Source organism: Schistocerca serialis, chromosome 3, assembly GCF_023864345.2.
Source record: "Schistocerca serialis cubense isolate TAMUIC-IGC-003099 chromosome 3, iqSchSeri2.2, whole genome shotgun sequence".
NCBI classification, from domain to species: domain Eukaryota; kingdom Metazoa; phylum Arthropoda; class Insecta; order Orthoptera; family Acrididae; genus Schistocerca; species Schistocerca serialis.
Window position 1 is genome coordinate 393,347,359 of NC_064640.1, and position 24,807 is coordinate 393,372,165.

Below are 24,807 nucleotides of genomic sequence, written 5' to 3' on the forward strand. Positions count from 1 at the left end.
CAGCCTTAAGAAGGAAGCAATGGATCGCAGAAAATGGAGAGGCGAGGGACATCTACATCTACATCAACATCTACATTTATACTCCGCAAGCCACCCAACGGTGTGTGGCGGAGGGCACTTTACGTGCCACTGTCATTACCTCCCTTTCCTGTTCCAGTCGCATATGGTTCGCGGGAAGAACGACTGTCTGAAAGCCTCCGTGCGCGCTCTAATCTCTCTAATTTTACATTCGTGATCTCCTCGGGAGGTATAAGTAGGGGGAAGCAATATATTCGATACCTCATCCAGAAACGCACCCTCTCGAAACCTGGCGAGCAAGCTACACCGCGATGCAGAGCGCCTCTCTTGCAGAGTCTGCCACTTGAGTTTATTAAACATCTCCGTAACGCTATCACGGTTACCAAATAACCCTGTGATGAAACGCGCCGCTCTTCTTTGGATCTTCTCAATCTACTCCGTCAGACCGATCTGGTACGGATCCCACACTGATGAGCAATACTCAAGTATAGGTCGAACAAGTGTTTTGTAAGCCACCTCCTTTGTTGATGGGCTACATTTTCTAAGCACTCTCCCAATGAATCTCAACCTGGTACCCGCCTTACCAACAATTAATTTTATATGATCATTCCACTTCAAATCGTTCCGCACGCATACTCCCAGATATTTTACAGAAGTAACTGCTACCAGTGTTTGTTCCGCTATCATATAATCATACAATAAAGGATCCTTCTTTCTATGTATTTGCAATACATTACATTTGTCTATGTTAAGGGTCAGTTGCCACTCCCTGCACCAAGTGCCTATCCGCTGCAGATCTTCCTGCATTTCGCTACAATTTTCTAATGCTGCAACTTCTCTGTATACTACAGCATCATCCGCGAAAAGCCGCATGGAACTTCCGACACTATCGACTGCTAATATAGCAGATAACTGATGATGATGAATACATGCACTGGAATAAGTATTTCAGGTTGTATATAAATCCGATTCTGTCTGTTTATATAGCTTAAATTTCATACTCTTTTTCTATAAATTGCAAACCTTAAATACAATAAATATGTTGGCAAGAATGGTAAAATTATACATAAATAACATTTTTGTATGGGATTCAGAGATAGGATGAAAGGCTGGAGGCAGAGGGAGATTGAGGGGGAGGGGGGAGAGAGAGAGAGAGAGAGAGAGAGAGAGAGAGAGAGAGAGAGAGAGAGAGAGAGGGAGAGGGAGAGGGAGAGAGAGAGAGAGAGAGAGAGAGATTGCTTAATGCTTTAAAATATGCAGATAGTTGTGCAGTTTGTGCTGTTAGTTGATGTACATATACTTCCAAGCTGACAGGGGTTATGAGTTGTTGGTGTAAATGAGGCCAGTCCATTGTGCATTTGGGGAATGTCATGATAACATAACTAAATGTTTATGGTAAATATTAAGGTAGGTGCTTGTGCCTGCTTCCATGTGTGCATGCACACTGCAAATTAAATAACATAGGCTGTTGAAAACAGAGATGATAAGATTGTAAATGTTGTCATTTTGTCATTTAGGACGGATTCAGGTTGTTTTCTTTGGTGTTTGTATATTTGCAGTGTTTCAAGAATGTCGAGGTTTTTGCCATTATGTTGGATATGTTGAATGCTGATTCTTGAATGCTGATTCTTGTTGTAAACATGGTGTATTGTTTCATACAGGTGGGTGACTATTGTTGTGTGGTATTTGTTGTTTTTATAGTACTGCCATGTGTTCCTTGAATTTAATATTAAATGATCTATCTATCTGTCTGGTTTATGTGGAACAGTCCAAACATTCAATCGTGTACACACCCATGTAATGAAGTGGGTTTCATGTGTTGCCGTTGTGAGGTAACTTCTGTTCAGTCTTGTTGTCTGTGGTAAGAGATATGTTTATGCCTTTTCATTTGAAGAGTTGGCTGTCTGATTTGAAATATTACCTAGAAATGGGACTGTATGAAAGATGTTACTTTCTTTTTGTTTTTTTGTGAACAAGAAATTGAAATAATAAAACAAACAGCTATTGCAAATGGCTATAACAGCTCCATAGAAGGCACCTTAAAAATGACATATCAGATTGCCAGTGTCTTCAAACAAAAAGGCATAAACATACCCTTTACTATAGACAAGAAGATTGAACAAAAGTTACCTCACAACAGCAACAAACGAAACCCACTTCATCAAATAGGTGTTTATAACATTGAATGTCTCAACTGTTCCACATAGATCAGACAGTTAAATCGTTTGAGATTAGATTCAAAGAACACATGACAGCACTAAAAAACACATCATCAGTAGCCACCCACTTATATGAAACAATACACCATGTTAACAACACAAGTATCAGCATCCTACACATCCAACCTTAAGGCGAAAAACTAGACATCCTTGAAACACTCCAAATATACGAACACCAAAGAAAATAACTTGAATCCATCTTAAATGACAAAAATGACAACATTTATAATAGTATCATATCTGTTTTCAGCAAAGCCTACGTCATTAAATTTGTAATGTGTGCGCACCCCCCCCCTCCCGCCCCCCCACACACACACATATATACATTATATATACATATGCGCCTACCTTAATGTTACAAATATACGATCACACCAATAGCATGCAACAGCTTGGACCCCCTGTCAGCTTGAAACTAAATGTACATCAACCAACAGCACAAATTGTACAGCTATCTGCATATTTTAAAGCATTAACCCACGTCTCTCTTTTTCTCTTCCTCTCCCTCCACCTCCAGCCTTTCATCCTTATCTCTGAATTCCAAACAAAACTGTTATTTATGTATAATTTTACCATTCTTGCCAACATAATTATTGTACTTAAAGTTTGAAATTTATCTAAAAGAGTATGCAATTTAAGCTATATTTACATTACAGAATTGGATTTATACACCACCTGAAATATTTATTCCAATGTATGTATTTTGCACCTCAAAACAAAGATCTGTACAATCCTTCAAAACTTATTCCAAAATAATAATGTTGTTATGATGTATATTCTTTGTACTTTTTGATAATGCTTCTCTTTTGCTATATGCTCTTTGCACTTAGTAGTACCCAGACGCCATCTTTGTTTACAAAATATGACAGGTTACACGTGATATGTTAAGACAAAGAAAGGAACCTGTGACCTCTGGAGGTATTCTATAGTACTTGTTTTAGTTTCACTGTTAGATATATATGTATTGTTTTTAGTGAAAAAGCTGCCCAAACCGTGTTCTGAAATAGTTTTTTTGTAGACAGTGCCACAAGTTCCTCCAAAAATCACACCACACACATTTGTCATACTAACAAATTTAAATCCAGTTAAACCTCCAGAATGTGTCATGGAGATAAATAAACAGTGTCTGGTAACAGTAAACATGTTGTTTCAGTCGATGTCAATAACAGTCATGATAAAGCCTAATCTAAAATGTTCGCACCTATATATTTCCGTGTGAGCTCTGATTTCCCTTATTTTATTATGATGGATCATTTCTCCCTGTGTAGGTCGGCACCAACAAAATATTTTCATATTTGGAGAAGAAAGTTGGTGATTGAAATTTTGTGAAAAGATCTTGCCCCAACGAGAAACACCTTTATTTTAATGATGTATACCCCATATCTTGTATTATGTCCTTGACACTCTCCCCTTCCCCTATTTCTCAATAATTGAAAACGTGTTGCTCTTCTTTGAACTTCCTCTATGTACTCCGTTAGTCCTGTCTTGTAAGGATTCCACCTCATGCAGCATTATTCCAAAAGAGTACAGACAGGTGTAGTGAAGGCAGTCTCTTTAGATCTGTTGCATCTTTTATGTATTCTGCCAATAAAACACGGTTTTTGGTTTACCTTCCCCACAATAATTGCTGTGTGTTCTTTCCACTTTGAGTTGTTTATAATTGTAACTCCTAGATATTTTGTTAAATTTACTGTCTTTAGATTTGATTGACTTATTGTGTAACCGAAGTTTAACGGTTTCCTTGTAGCACTAGTGTGGGTGACCTCACACTTAAATCATTTAGGATCAACTGCCAATTTTCACACCATGCAGATAAGTTTTCTAAATCATTTTGCAATTTGTTTTGATCTTGTGATGACTTTACTAGACAATAATGACAATATCATCTGCAAAAAACCTAAGATGACTGTTCAGATTGTCTGGATTGTCTCCTAAATCATTTCTGTAGATAAGTAATAGTAGAGTTCCTGTAAAACTACCTTGGGGAATTCCAGAAACCACGTCTGTTTTACTTGATGACTTTTTGTCAGTTACTATGAACTGTGACTCCTCTGACCCATTGTCTTTGAGGCAATTCATAGTGTTCAAACGCAGTATATGTTCCAAAATGCTGCTGCATATCTTTGTTAATGATATGGGCCTGTCATTTAGTGGATTACTCCTACCTTTCTTGAATATTGGTGTGACATGTGCAACTTTCCAGTCTTTGGGTACAGTTCTTTCATTGAATGAGCCGTTGCACATGATTGTTAATTGTGGAACTGTTGCATCCGCATACTCTGAAAGGAACCTAATTCGTATACAGCCTAGACTGGAAGACTTAGTAACTCTGCTCCAGCAGCACTGGCATTGATAGTATTTCCATTGCTGTCATGCAGAGAAGGCATTGACTGTGTCTTGCCACTAGCATACTTTACGTACAATCAGAATCTCTGTGGATATTTCGAGACAAAGTTTATTTGTGGAAACTATTATAAACATCTCACATTGAAGTCCATGCAAAATTTCAAGCTTCTGTAAAAAAAATTGCCAATCAAGGAGGATTTTACATTAGCTTAAATTGGCATGCTTTTTTCATTGTTTACGCAACAGTGTTTTGACCTGTTTTATGTACCAAGAGGGATTAGCTCCTGTGTTTGTTGATTTATTTGGTATAAATCCCTCAGTTGCTATCGTTACTGTTTCTTTGAATTCAAGCCACATGTGGTCTACACTTACCTTGTTAATTTGGGAACAAGTTGAGATTGTCTCTTAAGAAGACATCAAGTGAATTTTTATCTGCATTTTTTGAATAGATATATTTTTCATTTATTTTTGGAGGATTTCAGAGTTAAGTTATGCAGTCTTGCTAGACAACTGTGTTTCACTAATTCCTGTATCTGTTTTGATGCATGTTATTGGCTCAGGATTATTTGTTGCTTAGAGGTCAAGTGTGTTTTCACAATCGTTTACTGTTAGAGGGGGCCCATGATCTAAATGTTTGAAATAATTTTCAGAGAATGCATTTAGCGCAGATTTGGAAGTTGTTTTATGCATATTTCTGTATTTAAATATGTATTTTCACCAACATACTGTAAATAAATTCAAGTCACCACCAACTATAATTGTACGAGTCGGGTACGTGTTTGGAATTAGACACAAGTTTTCGTTGAACCTTTCAACAATTTCTATATCTGAGTTGGGAGTTTGGTAAAAGGATCCAATTATTATTTTATTCTGGTTGTTGAGAATGATCTCTACCCATAATAACTTACAGGAAGTATCTAGTTCTTATTGCTACAAGATAAAGTAGTTCTAACACCAACAAACAAGCCACCACCAACTGCATTTAGCCTATCCTTTATGAACACTGTTAGGACCTTTGCAAAAATTGCAGCTCAACTTATCTCTGGTTTTAGTCAATTTTTAGTACTTATTACGATATGAGCATCAGTGCTTTCTATTAGTGCCTGGAGCTCTGGTACTTTCCCAACACAGCTATGAGAATTTACAGCTGTTATACCAGTGGCCCCTAGATCATGTTCTTCCTCTGTTCAACCAGTAAGTACCCTTTGAGACTGAAGCCCAGTATGTGTTCCATTTTGACCCTCTTAACCCAGTCCACACCACACAGCCTCTTCCACCCTGGTCACAACCTCCTGTATGTAATGAACTCCTGACCTATTTAGTGGAACCTGAAACCCTACCACTCCATGGCATAAGTCGAGGAATCTGTAGCCTATACATTCGCAGAACTGTCTGAGTCCCCAATTCAGACCCTCCACTTGGCTCTGTATCTGAGGTCTGCAATCAGTCCTGTCGACTATGCTGCAAATGGTGAGCTCTGCTTTCATCTCGCTAGCAGGACGGGCAGCCTTTACCCCTTCTGATAGTCACTCAAAACTAGAGGGAATCTCTTCTGATCCAAAACAACACACGTCATTGCTATGACATGAGCCACCACCTGCAGTTGACTGCACTTCCACGTCTGGAATGACTCCACCCGTATGCACACAAAGTGCACATTGGCTCTCTTCTCCTCCTCAGCTGCCATGTCCCTAAGGGACCCCATAATGTGCCTAACTGTCAATGCTCCCAATGATCAATAATCCCATGCTTTGTGATTGCTTGGATCTTGCAGGCTGAGAGGGGTTTCTTCTGAAGCAGGACAAGTGACTGCATCTGTCTGAGCGACAGTGTCAACCACAGCTAGCACCTGGAACCTGTTTGTCAGACTAACCAGGGAGGCCTTACATTGGCCCCTCGGGAATTTTTTCACAGCTTGCCATGCCTTAAGGCAACCTCCCACTCAACCACAGGTGAGGGATCAGCCTCAATGCAAGCAGTTACTGGGCTGGCAACCAGTGTGGACTGATCGGCAAAGTCATGGGTAGTACTGGACGTGTGTTGAATCCTCACAGTCGGCCCACAACAGTGATGCCCATCCACTGCAGCCTCAAGCTGTGTGACCAATGTGGAGCTGAGAGCAAAGTGTCTCACCAACTCACCTAGCATCCGCACACAGCAATCACAATACCTATCCATACTAAGGACTGTGGAAAACTATACCACAGAGACAAACAAAGGATTATCAAATGCAGTACAGAACTCTACTGTAAACACCCACAAAAATGCAAGAAGTGTGTCTGATAAATTAGATTAACACACAGAGACTCGGAAACCAAACTACCAAAGCACTACAAAGACTAAATAATTAGCTCCCATTTAGAAACTTATAATATGTCACAAAATAGGTTTACTTTCCAACACAAACGAAAGTGTGAAAACTGTGTCTGTTAAATATTAAATTAACATGCTGAAATTTAAAACTCCAAAACAAAGTTATCTTCCCTGTACTTCTCATTTACTACAAACTGTGGGTTGTTTTATTGACTTGCCAACCTTTCTATTAACTCCAAATCTAATATGTAGCTTTCTTCTTTCTTCTACAGCGTTTCTCCTAGGTTGCCTTTCAGATACTTTGCAAAATATGGTATACTTTCATTTTATTTTTGTATGGTGTTCCCTGAATCACAACCATTTCTGTTGAAAATACTTTGTGCAACATTAACACTGTTGTTAACTGTTTTCTTATTTTCATGTTTTCTGAGCCAGGTCATTGGCTTCTATCACGTTTTTCCTGATTCTCTTCATTAACTTTTGTTAACAATATTGTCTTAGGGATTGATTTGACATATGCCAAGTTCTGGTACCCCTTTGATCTTGACTTGTGTGATCTCAATAATGACCAGACATATGTTAGAACACTTCAATCTTCAAATTCAAGAACTGTGGATAGTGAAGGGTTATGTGTAAAATTCAGAACAGTTAATACTTTAGCATCTGTTGTAAACACTTTGCTTACCTCGATACTGACATTGATCTGTTGTGGGAAGGAGTTGAAAGACACGTGTCAGCTGTAGTAAGAAGGAACAACAGGAACCTCCAGTGGCAGCCTACTTCTATCTCACGTCTCGTGCCTTACATTTCTGATGATGAACAAGGTGCTGCTGTCACTGTAATATCTGAATGTTATATCAACATGTTAATAAACATTTCCAGCTCCAAGACTCCATACATTTTCAAAACTTGACGTCCAGCACGCCTGGTTTTAACAAGATGGGGTTATTTGCAAACTGCTCGCTATGGCAGCAGGGAAACATTTGTTGGAGGATGACGTGATTTCAAGGAATGCCAACATTGTCTGGTTGCCTCAGTCTCCTTACTTTTCAGTCTGTAATTTTCTTTCATGGAGGTATCTGAAGAGTGTCATTTACCACATTAGATAGGGAACAGTAGATGAGATCAAGACACAGATTAAAGAGGGTATCACCACTATCCCAGGTAACACATTTCACTACTCTTTGTAAAACCTACAGATTTGGCTTACAGAATGTCGACACCAAAATGGACAGCATTTAACTGATGCAATTTTTTTTTTTTTAAAAAAAAGGATACCTAATGCAATTTCCAATCCTGTTCAACATATTTTGAACTTCAAATAAATTTTTGTAGTGTTCCTTAATTTTTTCCTTATTTTATCTTATTATTTCAAAATTGCCCATTTCTCTTTGCCACCCTTTATTAAGTCTGATGCAACATTACAAGAGGAACCATTGTGACATTTGCCTGAAGCAATTTCGGGATACCTTAATTAGGATAGCTTGACTTAAACCAGGGTAAATTCACTGAGATTGAAGCACTTCTTCACACCACTTCCTGTTCTCCTCCAATGTCACCCTCCCTTCCCCTTTGTAAATAGTTTTTGTCAGTAATTTTAGCTATTTTTACATATTCAAACTCGTGATTATTTTCAATATTGGTGCCATTATGTACAGACTTAGTAATATATTATGAGACTTATTGAATAATATATTTCACAGGTTACACTGTAAAATGTGAGTGAGTAGATTTTAAATTTAACAGAATTGTGAATTGTCAGTTTTGACCAAGAACTACCATTTGGGAATAGGTGGCTACAGCTGCACAGAATTCATCCAATTTAAGTTTAAGTGTTACATTTAGTTTATTGTCAACCCCATGAGTGCTGTTACGGCTAGACTGCATTACAGAAAAAGATAGTGGTAAGATAGGTAATTTTTTTAATAATTTCAAAAATATTAGAATATTAATACATAATTAGTAAACCAATTGTGATTCAATGACCTAAGAAAATAACACTAACTGTTAGAATTGTCAGGTTAGGACTTTAAGTGTTAACTTGTAGAATTTGTATTTCAGCCTGCCATCAAACTGATTGGTATATTACAATATAAGTTATACCAAAATTGGACTAGTGACAATCATATGAGCACTATTACAATATTAGACCCTGAACTTCAAAGTTGTTTGAATATGTAACAACATAATGCTGTGAAATCAAAAGATTGAAATGATTTTTTGATATCTTATTATTTTCTTATTTTCTAGGCAGTTTGATCTTCGCACATCTCATGTCTGTAGTGGCACAGTTAATAATCTGTTAATCAATCTTGCCAACCATGTTGGCCGTGAAGCTGAAGCTAAATGTGTAGCTATCAATCCTCTGAGGGAAGAGCTATTAGCTGTAGGAGCAAATGATCCATTCATTAGAGTCTACGATCGCAGAATGATCAAATTGCTAAATAAGGTCAGGTTCCCTCTGCTACTTTCTCTGAAGTACTCATACTTTCTACTGTGAGTTGCATTGTGATAAGTATAAAAAAAGAAAAATGAACTATTACAATTTCAGGATGTTCGAGTGCCGATGGGAAATCGGGCCCCAGGTGCAGAGGTTCCAGATAATCTTGTACAAGGATGTGTGACGTACTTTGTTGCAGGTAATTTGTAGACCAGCACATGAAGGAAATTTAATACAATGACTGAATGAATCAGTAAATGTGTTACACCATATGACTAAATTAATGGTGTTGTACAACTGGGTGCTAGATTTTAAAGCTGTAACTGAAAGAAACTGTAAACGTAGCAAGTAATTCTAACTACCCTTGTTCCATTTTACTGCCTACATTTTACAATACCACTTAGCCTAATGGTAGACACATGCCAACACTTTTTTGCTGTTTGAGTGCCTGACTCTTGTCTTAAAATGTCTGCATTTTCTGCTATTTTCACAGAATCCCACTTGGTTTTACAAAGATTTCTCTATGGCATTGGCCCATTACCTAGCCTGCATTTATCGTGAATCTCTTACCAAACACAAAATATCAAGTGACTAGAAAAAAGTGCAGGTGGCTCCAGTATATAAGAAGGGTAAAAGAATGGACTCACAAAATTACAGACCAATATCCCTAACTTTGGTTTGCTGCAGAATCCTTGAACATATTCTCAGTTCAAATATATTAAACTTTCTTAAGACTGAGAAGGTTATGTCCACAAATCAGCATGGTTGTAGAAAACATCACTCATGCAAAACTCAGCATGCCCTTTTCTCAAATGATTTACTATGAATTGTGGATGAAGGGCAATGGGTTGGTTCCATATTTCTAGATTTCCGGAGAGCGTTTGACATGGTGCCCCATGAGGATACGAGTGTGTGAAGTAAGTTTACAGTTATGTGAGTGGTTCAAAGACTTCTTAAGTAATAGAACCCAGTATGTCGTCCTTGACGGCAAGTGTTCATCACAGACAAGGGTATCATCAGGAGGGCAGACGGTGCGAGCAGCAATCTGTGGTTGTTTGCTTATGATGCTGTGGTGTACAGTAAGGTGTTGAAGTTGAGTGACTGTAGGAAAATGTGAGATGAATGGCAGCTAGTTCTAAATGTGGAAAAATGTAAGTTAATGTGGATGAGTAGGAAGAACAAACCTGTGATGTTCGTGTACAGTATTACTAGTGTCCTGCTTGACACAGTCAAGTCATTTAAATATCTGGGCATAACACTGCAAAGCAATATGGTATGGAACAAGCATGTGAGAATTGTGCTAGGGAAGGCAAATGGTCAACTTCGCTTTATTGGGAGAATTTCAGGAATGAGTGGTTTCACCTGTAAAGGAGATCGCATATAGGATGCTGCTGAGACCTATCCTTGCGTACTGCTCAAGTGTTTGGGATCTGTACCAGGTAAGATTGAATCAAGACCTTGAAGCAACTCAGAGGCGGGCTGCTAGTTTTGTTACTGGTAGGTTCGAGCCACAAGTAAGTGTTGCAGAAGTGCTGCAGGGACTCAAATTGGAATCTCTGGAAGCAAGGTGATGTTCTTTTCGAGAAACACTATCAAGAAGGGTTAGAGAACTGGCATTTGAAGCTGTCTAGCACATGATTGTACTGCCGCCAACATACGTAGCACATAAGGACCACAAAGATAAGATACGAGGAATTAGGTACGGAATGGTGGCTTGTGGAGTATTGATGTAGATGTAGAAACAAGATTTCTTGTAAATTGTCGATCAACACACTCTTATGTAACTCTAAAAACCAACTGATCGTTACACTGTTGCTGTGGGTATTGTACAAAGGGTGTTCAAAAAGTTTTGCACAGTTGTCTCTGTTTTTTTATTTTTTGCAGGAGGAGAATGAAATCTTTTGTGAACATACTTGGAACATGTAGCTATACATTGAGCCTACTCAATGTAGCCTCCATCACCTTTGATGCAGCATTCTTTCCATGATGTAAATGCACTTCGGTAAAATTCTGAGGATTGACTTTTACATCATCGCTTGACACAGGAAATAGGGTCTGTCTCACTATCAAATGTTTTACCGTGCTGGTGGGCCTTCAGATGACCAAAGAGATAAAAATCAGATGGAGGTAAGTCCGGACTGTTGAGAGAATGAGGAACGATTTTCCAACCCATTTTCCTGATTTTCTCCTGCATCATAAGGGTTGCATGGGGTTTTGCATTGTCGTGGTGTAGTCTGATGATGAGCTGACCCTGAAGCTGTGGTTTGTGGGTCTTGATGGCATGTCGCAGCTTGTCCAGTGACAAACAGTAACTGTCCTAGTTAATTGTGGAGCCAGGTTCCTAAAAGTCAATGAAAATGAGACCATACTGATCCCAGAAGAAGGAGGCCGTTACCTTTCGGCCTGCTGTTTGTGAAAGTCTTGGTTTCTTCTTTCGAGGGGAACGCAGATGACACCACTCCATGGATTGGGTTTTGCTCTCAGGTTCAGACAAAACCAACCATGTTTCATCCTTGGTAATGACGCTGTCAAAACACTGTTTCCACTCTTCAGTCATGAGACCCTCGCACACATTCTTCCTCATTGTTTTCATTTCTCTTGTCAGTAATCTAGGCAACCAATGTGCAAAGATTTTTCTGTATTCTAGTAACTGTACCAGTGGTACCACAGTACCCAATGACAAACGAGTCACTTCAGCAAGCTGTCGTGTCATCACACATCTGTTATTTTGGATGATTTGATCAGTGGTCTCATTCACCTCACTCACTGCCATCTATGGTCTGCTGAATTGTGGATTGCCCAGTATACAGAAATCACTGTCTTTAAACCTCTCCAACCACCGCTGCACACTGCTACGATCCACTGTGTCCTCCCCATAAACAGGGAGCAACTTCCTGTGAATCGCTGTGGCAGAGTCATCGTCGGTCCTGAAGGGGAACTCCATCACCGACCGTTGTCGCAACCTGACATCTACTTCATGGCCCATTATGGCTCACCTGTAAATAAAAGAAAATACGAGGGCAGTTCAATAAGTAATGCAACACATTTTTTTTCTGAAACAGGGGTTGTTTTATTCAGCATTGAAATACACCAGGTTATTCCCCAATCTTTTAGCTACACAACACTATTTTTCAACGTAATCTCCATTCAATGCTACGGCCTTATGCCACCTTGAAATGAGGGCCTGTATGCCTGCATGGTACCATTCCACTGCTCGATGTCGGAGCCAACGTCGTACTGCATCAATAACTTCTTCATCATCCGTGTAGTGCCTCCCACGGATTGCGTCCTTCATTGGGCCAAACATATGGAAATCCGACGGTGCGAGATCGGGGCTGTAGGGTGCATGAGGAAGAACAGTCCACTGAAGTTTTGTGAGCTCCTCTCGGGTGCGAAGACTTGTGTGAGGTCTTGCGTTGTCATGAAGAAGGAGAAGTTCGTTCAGATTTTTGTGCCTACGAACACGCTGAAGTCGTTTCTTCAATTTCTGAAGAGTAGCACAATACACTTCAGAGTTGATCGTTTGACCATGGGGAAGGACATCGAACAGAATAACCCCTTCAGCGTCCCAGAAGACTGTAACCATGACTTTACCGGCTGAGGGTATGGCTTTAAACTTTATCTTGGTAGGGGAGTGGGTGTGGCGCCACTCCATTGATTGCCGTTTTGTTTCAGGTTCGAAGTGATGAACCCATGTTTCATCGCCTGTAACAATCTTTGACAAGAAATTGTCACCCTCAGCCACATGACGAGCAAGCAATTCCGCACAGATGGTTCTCCTTTGCTCTTTATGGTGTTCGGTTAGACAACGAGGGACCCAGCGGGAATAAACCTTTGAATATCCCAACTGGTGAACAATTGTGACAGCACTACCAACAGAGATGTCTAGTTGAGCACTGAGTTGTTCGATGGTGATCCGTCGATCATCTCGAACGAGTGTGTTCGCATGCTCCACCTTTGCAGGAGTCACAGCTGTGCACGGCCGGCCCGCACGCGGGAGATCAGACAGTCTTGCTTGACCTTGCGGCGATGATGACACACGCTTTGCCCAACGACTCACCATGCTTTTGTCCACTGCCAGATCACCGTAGACATTCTGCAAGCACCTATGAATATCTGAGATGCCCTGGTTTTCCGCCAAAAGAAACTCGATCACTGCCCGTTTGAAACGCACATCCGTTACAGACGCCATTTTAAAAGCTCCGTACAGCGCTGCCACCTGTCGGAAGTCAATGAAACTATACGAGACGAAGCGGGAATGTTTGAAAATATTCCACAAGAAATTTCCGGTTTTTTCAATCAAAATTGGTCGAGAAAAAAAATGTGTTGCATTACTTATTGAACTGCCCTCGTACTTTTATATACCAACTTATAGCTAAATGTTCCAAATATGTTCACAAAGAATTTCATTCTCCTCCTGCAAAAAATAAAAAAATAGAGATGACTATGCAAAACTTTCTGAATGCCCTTTGTATACAGCAGTTTTCTTATGGTTTTACACAAAAGTTTATGTAATCACCCTTATTAGTTGTGTGTTCATCAGTTGCACATTACCTTTGCCATGAATTTGTGGAATTAATGGAAATGTTATGAAGTTATTAACACGCAGTGACACTCATTTCTCTGTGTGTAGGTCCTTGAATATAATGCACTGTTTGAAAATCAAAACTAATCTAGGCAGATTGTAAGAGTTAGCTGCATTCCAAAAAAATGTTAGAGCATGGTGAGTGATTTCATTCAGCAAAAGAAAAAGTCTTTATTTTTTTGAAGATGAACTAAATAGTAATATAGGAGTCGATACCCAGGAAAATCCACCTATCGCACCTTTTTGAAACTGAATCGTAAGTTTAGATTACGTTTTTGTTAACCCTTTGACTGCTGGAGGTGCACCCTCTGCTTGGCGTGCTGCAGCCTGCGCCCTTATTTGGCTACCTGTGCCAAGTGCCTGTTCCTCAAGCCGCAACCTGAGTCGGAGCGGCCTGTGCTGTCCCACCTGCCCTGTGCTAAATATTTCTGGTGTGACTACGACTCCAGGTGAAGCACTACTGTGTCCTCTCATGGCTGATACAGAATAAATGCTTCTATGTGGATGAATTACTGCAGAATCAAACTGATTTGTTAAAACTATTTTCCGTTACTAAGAATTATATCTTGCTTGTAGTTTTTTTACATGATTTTTGTAGCTTATGCCGAAAGCCATGTTATCGTTAGATTTACCTCAGTACTGTGCTGTTCTTTCTTACATACCTAAATAAACATCTGCATTTCTCTATGGGTCCCTCACTCTACGAACACAAGAAGGAATAAAATAAGCCATAGATTACAGATTACTGTACATTGTTTTTGTTGTTCAAAATGACATATTTCGTCGTTTCTAGGATGATTCATATCGCATGACAACATCAGAATTTACTGCGAGCAACGGTGAGAACAATTTTACTTCATTTTGTTAAACTTGTTTTGTGATGTGTTTAGAAATTTCACATGGCCTACTATTTGTTTCTGAGAATACAACAAACTGAGTGCTTACTCGGCTGCAGTCAGACACTTTACCTGTAGTGGGTACATTGTGTAAAGTGTTCCATCCAGGAACAGATGCAGCTGTCCTTTGCTGGTGGTAATCAGTGTTCTTATAATTTGGAATAGCAGGAAATGATTGATTGTCTGCCACAGATCTTTTTTCGTGTGCTCTATTTTTAATCATTGCACATAAGAATTCAACACATTTTCCAACTTTTGAGAGCTGTGAAATCTCTGTCTTTTTGTTAGCACATTAAATTCACTTATAGATTCAAAGTCATGAACTGTAAATTTGGGAGTTCCTTTTACACTTTGTGAATGTGTGTTCCATCCTTCTCTTTGATCCGGGCTTTGGACCAGCACTGGCAAAGTTAAATTGCTGGTAGCATTGTTGTATTTGTTCTGTGCTGTGATTAGTAATTTGTTTTTTTTTTGTGGTAATTTTCAAAACAAGGGATGACACACAATGGTACGTTGCAAGTTTTACATTCATACTTGCTTTCTCGATGCACTTTTCCGTTTCCAGCAAACCATGCATGTATGTGTTAGCGTACTTTTCTTGGAATGCTCACTTGTTATAATGTTTGGAAAATGCCTTCCCACAAACCTTAGAGGATTATCATCAGTACACCTTCCCCTGTCAGCTTTTCTGTGCTCTGATCCATACATTTCTGTAAGTTCTCTTACCAGAGACAGATGAAACTCTGCTATCTACAATTTACGATGTGTTAGTGACCTGCGCAGGACATGAGTGTTTAAAACACACAGATCGAGAACACGAAGAAAGAACTTCTTATACCATTTTGTTGTTTTCCCTATACATCCAACAGAGCTAAGCAGCACATCAGATGGCCAACTGCTCCCATATTCAAGTTATAATCTACAATGCTTTGCGGTCTCGCAATTTTCTCTCCAGTATTCTTGTCAGTCTTTCCCGTGTCAATCATTCATGTGGTATTACATGTGGTCAACATCCACACTTCCCTTTTTGTCACACCACTTTATAGTAAGTATAATATTAGTACACATAAAATGAATATCATGTCATTTCAGTTCTTCTGAAATTTCAGGATGTTATGTCTGTTCTTATGGACAGTACCACATGCATTAGTCCGATGACTGTGAAACCAGGAAAATACGTCTGGGCTTGAATACCACTTACTGAGCTAGAGGGTATGTCCCCGTTCTAAATAGGGCTTCATTAGTATTGCCACTATGTCATCACTGTTCCGCAAATTGTGGAACTCAGTTTCTGTTGATGTCCCTGTATAAACAATGAAATCGAAGACATAGTCAGTCTTACAATCACGTAACACAAATATTTTTATTCTGTATCCACTCTGTTTCGATGGAGTGAATTGTCTGAAAGATAGTAACAAACTTTCATCAATGCAGAGTTTCTGATGTGGATTAAATGCACAATGGAAAGCTGTACAAACTTCATCATCAATGTTCCTAATTTTGAATAATCTATCTTCTCCAGTATTGGCAGAGTTGTCACCGAAATGTAACAGTCTCATAAGTAACAAATAGTGGTCTCTTGACATCAGTTCACTAAAAACTGGAGTATTTAGAACAACATCTGTGGTCCAGTATTTTTTAATTTTCAATTTTTAAACGCGGGGCATCAGAAGACAAACAGCTATGACATGATACAGTTCTTCACATTCCATAGCTTTCCACTTTGATATTCGAGAATGCACTGATTCTGGAGTGTTCTCTTGGTGAATAAATGAAACCAATTCATTTTGTCAGTTGCAGATTTCATCAGTTCTTCTGTAAAGAATAACATGAAAAATGACAGAATACTTTACTCATTCCCTATTTGACACACATGGCCCAATAGTGTATTATCAAATGCGTGATTGACTGGCCGAAAATGATTTTCTTTCCAGTCAAATTTATCGCTAAGATGTGATTTCTTTATCTCCATTTCAGTATCACTTTCTGAGTCTTCAGATTCAGAACAACTAACATCTCTTGTTGAAACATGAGACTGCATTGACACCTCTGCTGATGTGGATGGTGTATTTTTATTTATTTATTATTTCATTTCATGTTCCGTAGATCCTGGTAGCAAGTGGATCGCAAGGATATGGAATGTGTCAGATTCTACATAGTTCAAATATAACTTGTGTAAATACAATAAAAAGATACAATGTAAATAAGATATCAGCTAAACAACAGCACCTTCAGTTAAAAGAACATTTTTATTTCACATGTTAAGGATGTGTACAGGAGTCCAGATAAAATAAATATTCCAAAGTAAATGCAGGAATACCAATAAATCATTGTCATATGCCTATGATAGTACTCAAAATAAAATTAATTATTCTAAGTTTACAACACTTACAAATTTGGTGATTATATACATTTTCTTTCACATATTCATCAACTGTATAAAAAGATTTCTCTGTCAGGTACACCTTCAGAGTTTTTTTGAATGCTGGCAATCTTTTGTGAAGGCATTTTATGTGTGGTGGGAGAGCATCAAACAGCTTAATGCTGGAGTAATAAGCTCCCTTTTTAAGCCGCAGGGAGGCTTTTCAGTTCAGTGTGCAGACTGTTACTGGTTCTTGGGTTATAGTCATGAAATTGGCTGTTATCTTTGTAGATAGAAGGGTTTTTACAGACAAAGGCTAAGAAAGAAAAGATATATTGTGAGGAGGTGGTAAGGATCCCCATCTTTCGAAACAAGCGCCTGCAAGAGTGCCTGTGATGGACACCACTCATTATTCTAATGGCTTTTTTTTTTTTTTTGTTCAGTGAAAATTTTCTTTGCAAGAGGTTGGTTCCCCCAGAATATAATAGCACATGACATTAATGAATGAAAATAGCTGAAGCACAAAGCCTTAATGGTGTCTACGTCATCCACTGAAGCCATAACCTGTAGTGCAAATATTGCTGAGCTAAGTGTTTTATAAAGATGAAGAATGTGTGCTTTTTTATCTGTATTGAGTGAGATACCATTTGAAGAAAACCAGTTTACACTATCATTGAAAACTTTATTCGTACTTTGTACAAGATTGTTGTCTGTAAAATTGTCAATTAGAATTGTAGTGTCATCTGCAAAAAGTGTAAACTTACTGTTTGTATCAGAACAAAGTGGTAGATCATTAATGAAGATGACAAATAGCAGTGGACCCAAAACAGAGCCTTGTGGCACACCACAACGTACTGAGCCCCACTGCCGGCCGGAGTGGCCGAGCGGTTCTAGGCGCTACAGTCTGGAACTGCGCGACTGCTACGGTCGCAGGTTCGAATCCTGCCTTGGGCATGGATGTGTGTGATGTCCTTAGGTTAGTTAGGTTTAAGTAGTTCTAAGTTCTGGGGGACTGATGACTACAGCAGTTAAGTCCCATAGTGCTCAGAGCCATTTGAACTGAGCCCCACTCAGATGAGGCAGGTTCTCTGGATTGGCCATTCAGCATTACAGTCTGCTTTCGTTCCTTCGGGTATCATTGGAGCCACGAACCAATGGTACCATCCAAACCATAACATTCTGCCTTTTTCAAAAGGATTAGATAGTTTACACAATCAAAGGCTTTTGAGAGGTCACAAGAAATACCTACTGGAGACATTTTTTTGTTGATGCCTTCCAGAACTTGGTTGGTGAAACAGAATACTGCTTGTTCTGTAGAAAGACCAGCACGAAATCCAAACTGACTCTTGTTTAGGATATTGTGGAAGCTAAGGTGATTGACAATCAACCTGTGCATGAGTTTCTCAAGAATTTTTGAAAATATGGTTAAGAGGGAGATTGGGTGATAGTTTGTAACATTGTTTTTCTCACCTTTTTTAAAGAGTGGTATCACTACAGCTAGTTTTAGCCTGTTGGGGACTATTCCTTCATGCAGAGATGTATTGAATATGTTGCATAATACTGGACTTAAGTATTTATAGCAATATTTCACAATTTTACAGGAAATATTGTCCATACCAACAGACTTTTTATATTTTTTAACGAGGTAATAATTCTTCCAATCTCTTTTACTGTAACATGAGGTAAGGATAGTTATGGGGGTCTATTATTGATAGATTTCTGTAGAAGAGCCAATGACTCGTCCACAGAAACTTTAAGCCTGTCTTCTCTGCTGCTGACAAAAAGTGCCTGTTGCAGATTTCTGCAACCATTTCAGGTTTCTTTACAATATTGGTACCTTGCTTAATTTCAATGGATGTCCTGTTCCCCTTTTTTTTTGCCAGTTACCACTTTATTACATTCCAAATTGTTTTTATTTTGTTGTCAGACTTAGCAATTTCAGACTTAATACACATATTTTTTGACTTATTTATCCGTCTTTAGGATGCTACAGTAAAGTTTATAGTGCTGACATTTCTTTGGATCATTACAAGTTCTGAGGAAATAATATAGCAATCTCTTTGTTCTGCAGGATGTTTTTATTCATTCAGAAATGTATTATACTTTTTGTTCACATCTGTTTCATTGAAAACTGGACTCTAGTCTCTCTCTTGCTGGCTGGTGTTGAAATTTTGGAGGGTTTCATCATTTATTAGCCTAAAAGATTTCCAAGAATTTTCAGAACTGTTGCTCAGATGGATGTCAGTGAGGGGAAGCAATTGACCACCATGATCATAAAGGCCAGGAATTGGATTTACACTGATATTGTTGACTCTTGACTTATCTATAAATATGTTATCAATCAGACTTTGACAGTTCTCGGTAACTCTAGTTGGAAAATTTACTACTGTCGTCAGATTATAAGAATCAACTAGATGTTCTAGATCTGCTTTACCATTGGTTTCATTTAGGGAATCTACGTTGAAATCACCTGTAATTATTAGATCTTTGTATTTTGAGTACACTTGTGATAAGACAGACTCTGACTAACTCAGGAACACCTTTATGTTCTCTGAGGGACCTCTGTATAGTGCTAACACTACAACTGTACTGTCACTTACTATAATTTGTACACCACATATTTCAATATCTTGTTCAATACAGTGACTCTTTAAATTCAATGTGCTATGTGATATGTTATTTTTTAATGTAAATTACTACTCCACCATTCTTCATGATAGATCTACAGTAATGTTTTGCTAGACAGTAACCACTGAGCTGTAACATTTCAACATTTCTCATGTGGTGTTCACTAAAGCGTAAAACATCGGTATCCTTTATCTCTTGTGGATCATCTAAAAAAACAAAAATTTCGTTAACACTGCTTTATTTAAACACTGCCTGACAACATCTTATTTCCAGTATAACAACGAGTTTTATGAACAGATCAACGGGGTGGCGATGGGAAGCCCTCTCAGCCCAGCTGTTGCCAATTTATTTATGGAGATCTTTGAATAGCGAGCTCTGGAGACTGCCAGTAAAAAGCCAGCTAAATGGTACCACTATGTTGATGATACATTTGTAGTATGGACTCATGGTGAAGAAGAGTTGGATGTCTTCTTGGTGCATCTGAACAGTATTAACCCGAAGATAAAGTTTATGATGGAGAAAGAGAGCAAGGGTCAACTCAATTTCCTGGATGTGTCGGTAATTAAATGGGTGGATGGGATGCTGGGCCACAAGGTATATAGAAAGAACGTTCACACAGATCGATACCTCCACAAGGAATCTAACCATCATCCCAAGGGGGGGACTGATGACCTTAGCTGTTTAGTCCCCCTTAACCATCCCAACCACCACCACCACCACCACCACCACCACCACCACCATCATCCTAGGTAAAAAAGAGGTGTCATGAAAACCTTGGTGGACAGAGCCAACAAAATCTGCGAGCCAGCTTACTTACAAGATGAATTAAATCACTTATAGTCAGCCTTCATGAAAAACGGATATACCAACAAGGAAATTGATCGAACCCTCCATCAAAGAAGAAAAGAAGCCAAAAGTCCAGAGCAACAACGGTCACCTACTGGAAAAGTTTTCCTACCATTCATTAATAGTCACGGACCGTATCGGGAAAGTTCTGGCTAAGTATGGGATTGAAACAATCTTCAGACCCACCAAGAAGATTAAGGAATATTTAAGAACTGCAAAAGACGCCCAACACCCCATAGCAACACCTGGGGTATACAAAATTCCATGCAGTTGTGGACAAGTATATATTGGAACAACGAAAAGAAGTGTAAACACTCGCTTAGCTGAACATAAAAGAAACTGTCGCTTAGGACACATCGAAAAATGAAGATCAACATAATTAGACATCGACATTCAACTATAAACTGTATTGTTGTTGCTTTTAGAAATTTATTGGAAACAGACAAAATTACAAATAAATGTAGTATTTATATGTTGTCACTTTTAATAGAAATGAATTTATTTTTCATATATGGAGGCTTTTGATGCCTCAACAACAAAAACAGAAGACAGGTACATAAACAGCCTATTATACATGTATTGCTCAATGAATATGTCAGTACTGGGTGAAGCAGCACAGTGATTAAGGTCCCATTTGGAAGTGATGGGTTCTAATTCCGGTCCCATCATCCATTTTTTCCCTAAACTGGGTAAGGTGAATGTCAAAATGGTTCCTTTGAAACAAATACGACCAATTTCATTTACCATCTTCTTTTCATCTGAGTTTGTGTTCAATCTCCATTGAAAACAGTGATAGTGAAACATTTAATTCTAATATTCCTTCCTTGCTATTTCACTGTTGGACTTCACTGTATCTAACACTTCTTTTGTGTTCGTGAGTATGTGAAATTCACATAGTGGAATGAGGTTTTAGAAATTTTCAGAGAAATTCATTAATTTGTTCATGGATTAAGGCTAATGAATGCAGATCTTCGTTTCATACAGAAGCTACCATCATGAGTAGGTTTCCAGCATTGCTTTTTTTCTGATAAGTGTTCTTCACTTTGGTTGAAAGCTTGCAAAGTATGTTGCATTCGTCCTTGTCCTTCTATGAAGGTATCAATGAGGAACTTAATTTCTGAATATCAAAACACAGTTGTGAACTACTCATGCTGTGCAGTGAGTAGGTGTCTTAACTGTGCAGCTTAATCACTCCTTCTGGACATCATACTAATCCTCTTGTTCTCTATGGTGAAGTGGTAAACACAGACCCTTTCAAAGTTATTGGTTTGTTTAAAAATGTATTTTCTTTCTTGCAGTGATTCAGAAATTGCAGACAGATGTCTCTCCAGACATTTTTATGAAACCTAGTGACCATAAGTGTGGGCAATTAGCTGGAAGCTTTCATTTTGAGCACTCCCATCACTTCTACCTGTCTATGATGAGATTTCAACAGTAGGTCATTGATAATCTGCCACAAGATAACTCATTCACGGAAGATTTTAGTAATTTTATTTTCCTATATTATCAGAAACCTTCTAAATTTTTTTGGCTCTTTCAGATATTTTGGTTCTTAACAGGCTAGCATTTTCAAACCCCAAAAAAGAAAAAATGTCCAGTAAGCATACTTCAAGAACTATGAGCACTTCTTCATCTTTGCTGCTATGAAACCGTCTCTTGTCTTGAACAAGTGCTCATGGCTCTTAAAGTGCATGGTTTAGAGACAATGTTTACAAGACCTTTTTGTTTTGAATAGTCATTCCTGTCATATCCATGAATATTGACTATTCCTGCTAGGAATAAAATTTTTAGAAGCTTATAAATGTCACACACAACATATTTCATAATAAATTGATGGTTGTACATTGGTGCTGTGTCATCTAGAAATGAACCGTTAATTGTTGTAACCAAATAAGGCATATTTTTCCATTTTTCAGGACGAACAAAAAACTATATACTACCATTTGTATTATTTAAGTTTTCACTGGGATCTTTAAAAATGAAATTGACTTTATTCTGCTTTTATTAGAAGAGAAATAAGCAACTTAGTGTACATCATTTCGATTTTTAATTATTCTGGAATTTGTTAACTTATTACGTTTCAGCAATTGGCATACCATACAAACACATCAGTTCGTTTTTCTTTTTTAATGATTTAATTGCAGAAACACTTAAAAATATATAGGCATGCTGTAATAAAACAGTACAAACTATTTTAAACAACATTAATAATTAAGTGTGCCTTAGGTATGACATTTGTCTGTCACTGGCCAAGAAAGCAGTTCTTCGTAGAATGTCATTGTAGCAGGCACATATTCAATGACTTTTTTAACATGTTCAATCTTCATTCTGGAAATAGGTACCTTAGAGTCTTGATAGTTCAAGGTGATCATGACTGCAACCACTTTGAACTATTGAAAACTCGGACTATTGAAGTTTATCTGGCAAAGAGAATTAAAACACTGTTGAAGAGAATACACGTGTCAAAATATGAACTTTATTAAAACAATGTGTTTGCATAGGCATTTACGTTGGTAGAATAAGGTTTTAACTTGAGTCTGGTAACAATTTACTTCATGAAATAATGGTGGGGTATCTTTCGTTTGGTGAAGCTGCAACATTTCTGCATAGCAGTATCATACCACAATCTCAAGCAGGATGTCGGTTGGTGGTGGTCCATGCAGTGCACGGCTGCATCACACATAGCGTAAGCCTTGTTGTGACTTGTCATTGGTACAGTCTCGGCCTCATCATCAGTCTTGCACTGTGTTGGGATGTTAACCATGTCAACTATAGAAAACTCTGCAACTTCCAACTACTTGTCTGAATTTAATTTCTCAGTTACTTCCACATTTTATGTCTTGTCACAGCCTGGCAACCTTCTGATTAAATCACACAACAGATGATCATCCTCATTGTGAAAATTTTGTTTCTGTGTTAGGCTTACTTTCCCATAGAGATCTCCTTGACTTAGAAATTGTATCTGACTTTATCTCATTCAAAGATTCAGCCATCCAGTACACAATGTCCTTCGAAATCACTTCCTTTATAGCTCCTACAATGATTTTGTTACGTTCCGAATGTAAGACTGATTGTAGCGATTGCCGAGATTCTTCTTCTTTAAGCATTCCCGAATGCCCTAATCGGTTGGCTGAATGAAACTGGTAACATTTGGTGAGAGAAATAAGGTGCAGATCCCATTGCGCTTTAGTTATACACTTGGATGTGAGGACGCGTTGTCCATTTTCAAAATAGCTTTACATGGCAGTCCCTTTTTTTTTTTTTGCATTCTGGTATAAATGAGTTCAAAAACTAGTTCTTAAAGGTTTCCCGATTCATCCAGGAATTGTTTTGATGTGTGTAGATAATCAGAAGAGCTGCTGTGGTTATAGTCTTGGATGCTCTTTGATTGGCAGGCTTCCCATTCACAACCAGTTTTACTTTGTGGTTTCCAGTTGCATTTGAAGGTGCCATAACTGTCTGCTGCTCATTACATTTTTGTGCCCAGGAGCACCTTTTTCTTCATGAGAAGCAGGTGTTCTTGGCAGCAAAATTTTGAAATTTAAACTGGTTTCTTCGCTGTTGTAAATTTGTTCATTAATAAATTTGGTTCAGTCATGATTTTTTTAAACTTTACAATAAACTGCAAAATGGCCTCAGAGTCACCAGATAGTTTTTCTCCACATACACCTAATTGAAGCACTCCTTACCTCTTCTTCCACTTCCAGCTCATGCTAACGGTGAAACTGTCATCTCTCTCCTGGAGCTTGTTTCTAAAAGACAAGGTTTTCTCGTGCAAGATTAGGTCAGAAATCGGAGCCCCCTTCTGTCTTTGTTGCGTAAACCGCATGAACAACAGATGTCTCACTTGTTTTTTTGAACTACATCTTTTCTATAATTTTTTGGTTTAGAGATTCTTCTGAGCATTTCTCTGAAGAAAACTGTTCCAATGTGTTGGGTTCTTTGCCAGTCACCAACAGTAACTTCTCAGATATTTTATTTGACAGAAAGATCTTTTATTGTTTCCCCTTTGTCACGTTGTTACATTCAAAGATACAAACATCCTTTTCTTTGTTGCATCACTCATTTTTATCAAGTGTACAAACAAAAACAGTGAAAAAGAAAACGAAACAGACAGTGTACTGTACCGACAATGACAAACCTAAAACACAACA

General features: G+C 38.4%; 1 protein-coding gene across 3 annotated transcripts in view; it reads left to right on the top strand.

Annotated features, from left to right (window-relative positions):
• The window catches only part of LOC126470246 (WD and tetratricopeptide repeats protein 1-like), a 198,250-nt gene that overhangs the window by 58,333 nt on the left and 115,110 nt on the right, over nt 1-24,807 (top strand). For all 3 annotated transcript variants that reach the window (XM_050097958.1, XM_050097956.1, XM_050097957.1), the window contains exons 6-7: nt 9,147-9,345; nt 9,448-9,535. In XM_050097958.1, the coding sequence (XP_049953915.1) occupies nt 9,147-9,345; nt 9,448-9,535 (287 nt within the window). The remainder of the gene's footprint in view (nt 1-9,146; nt 9,346-9,447; nt 9,536-24,807) is intronic.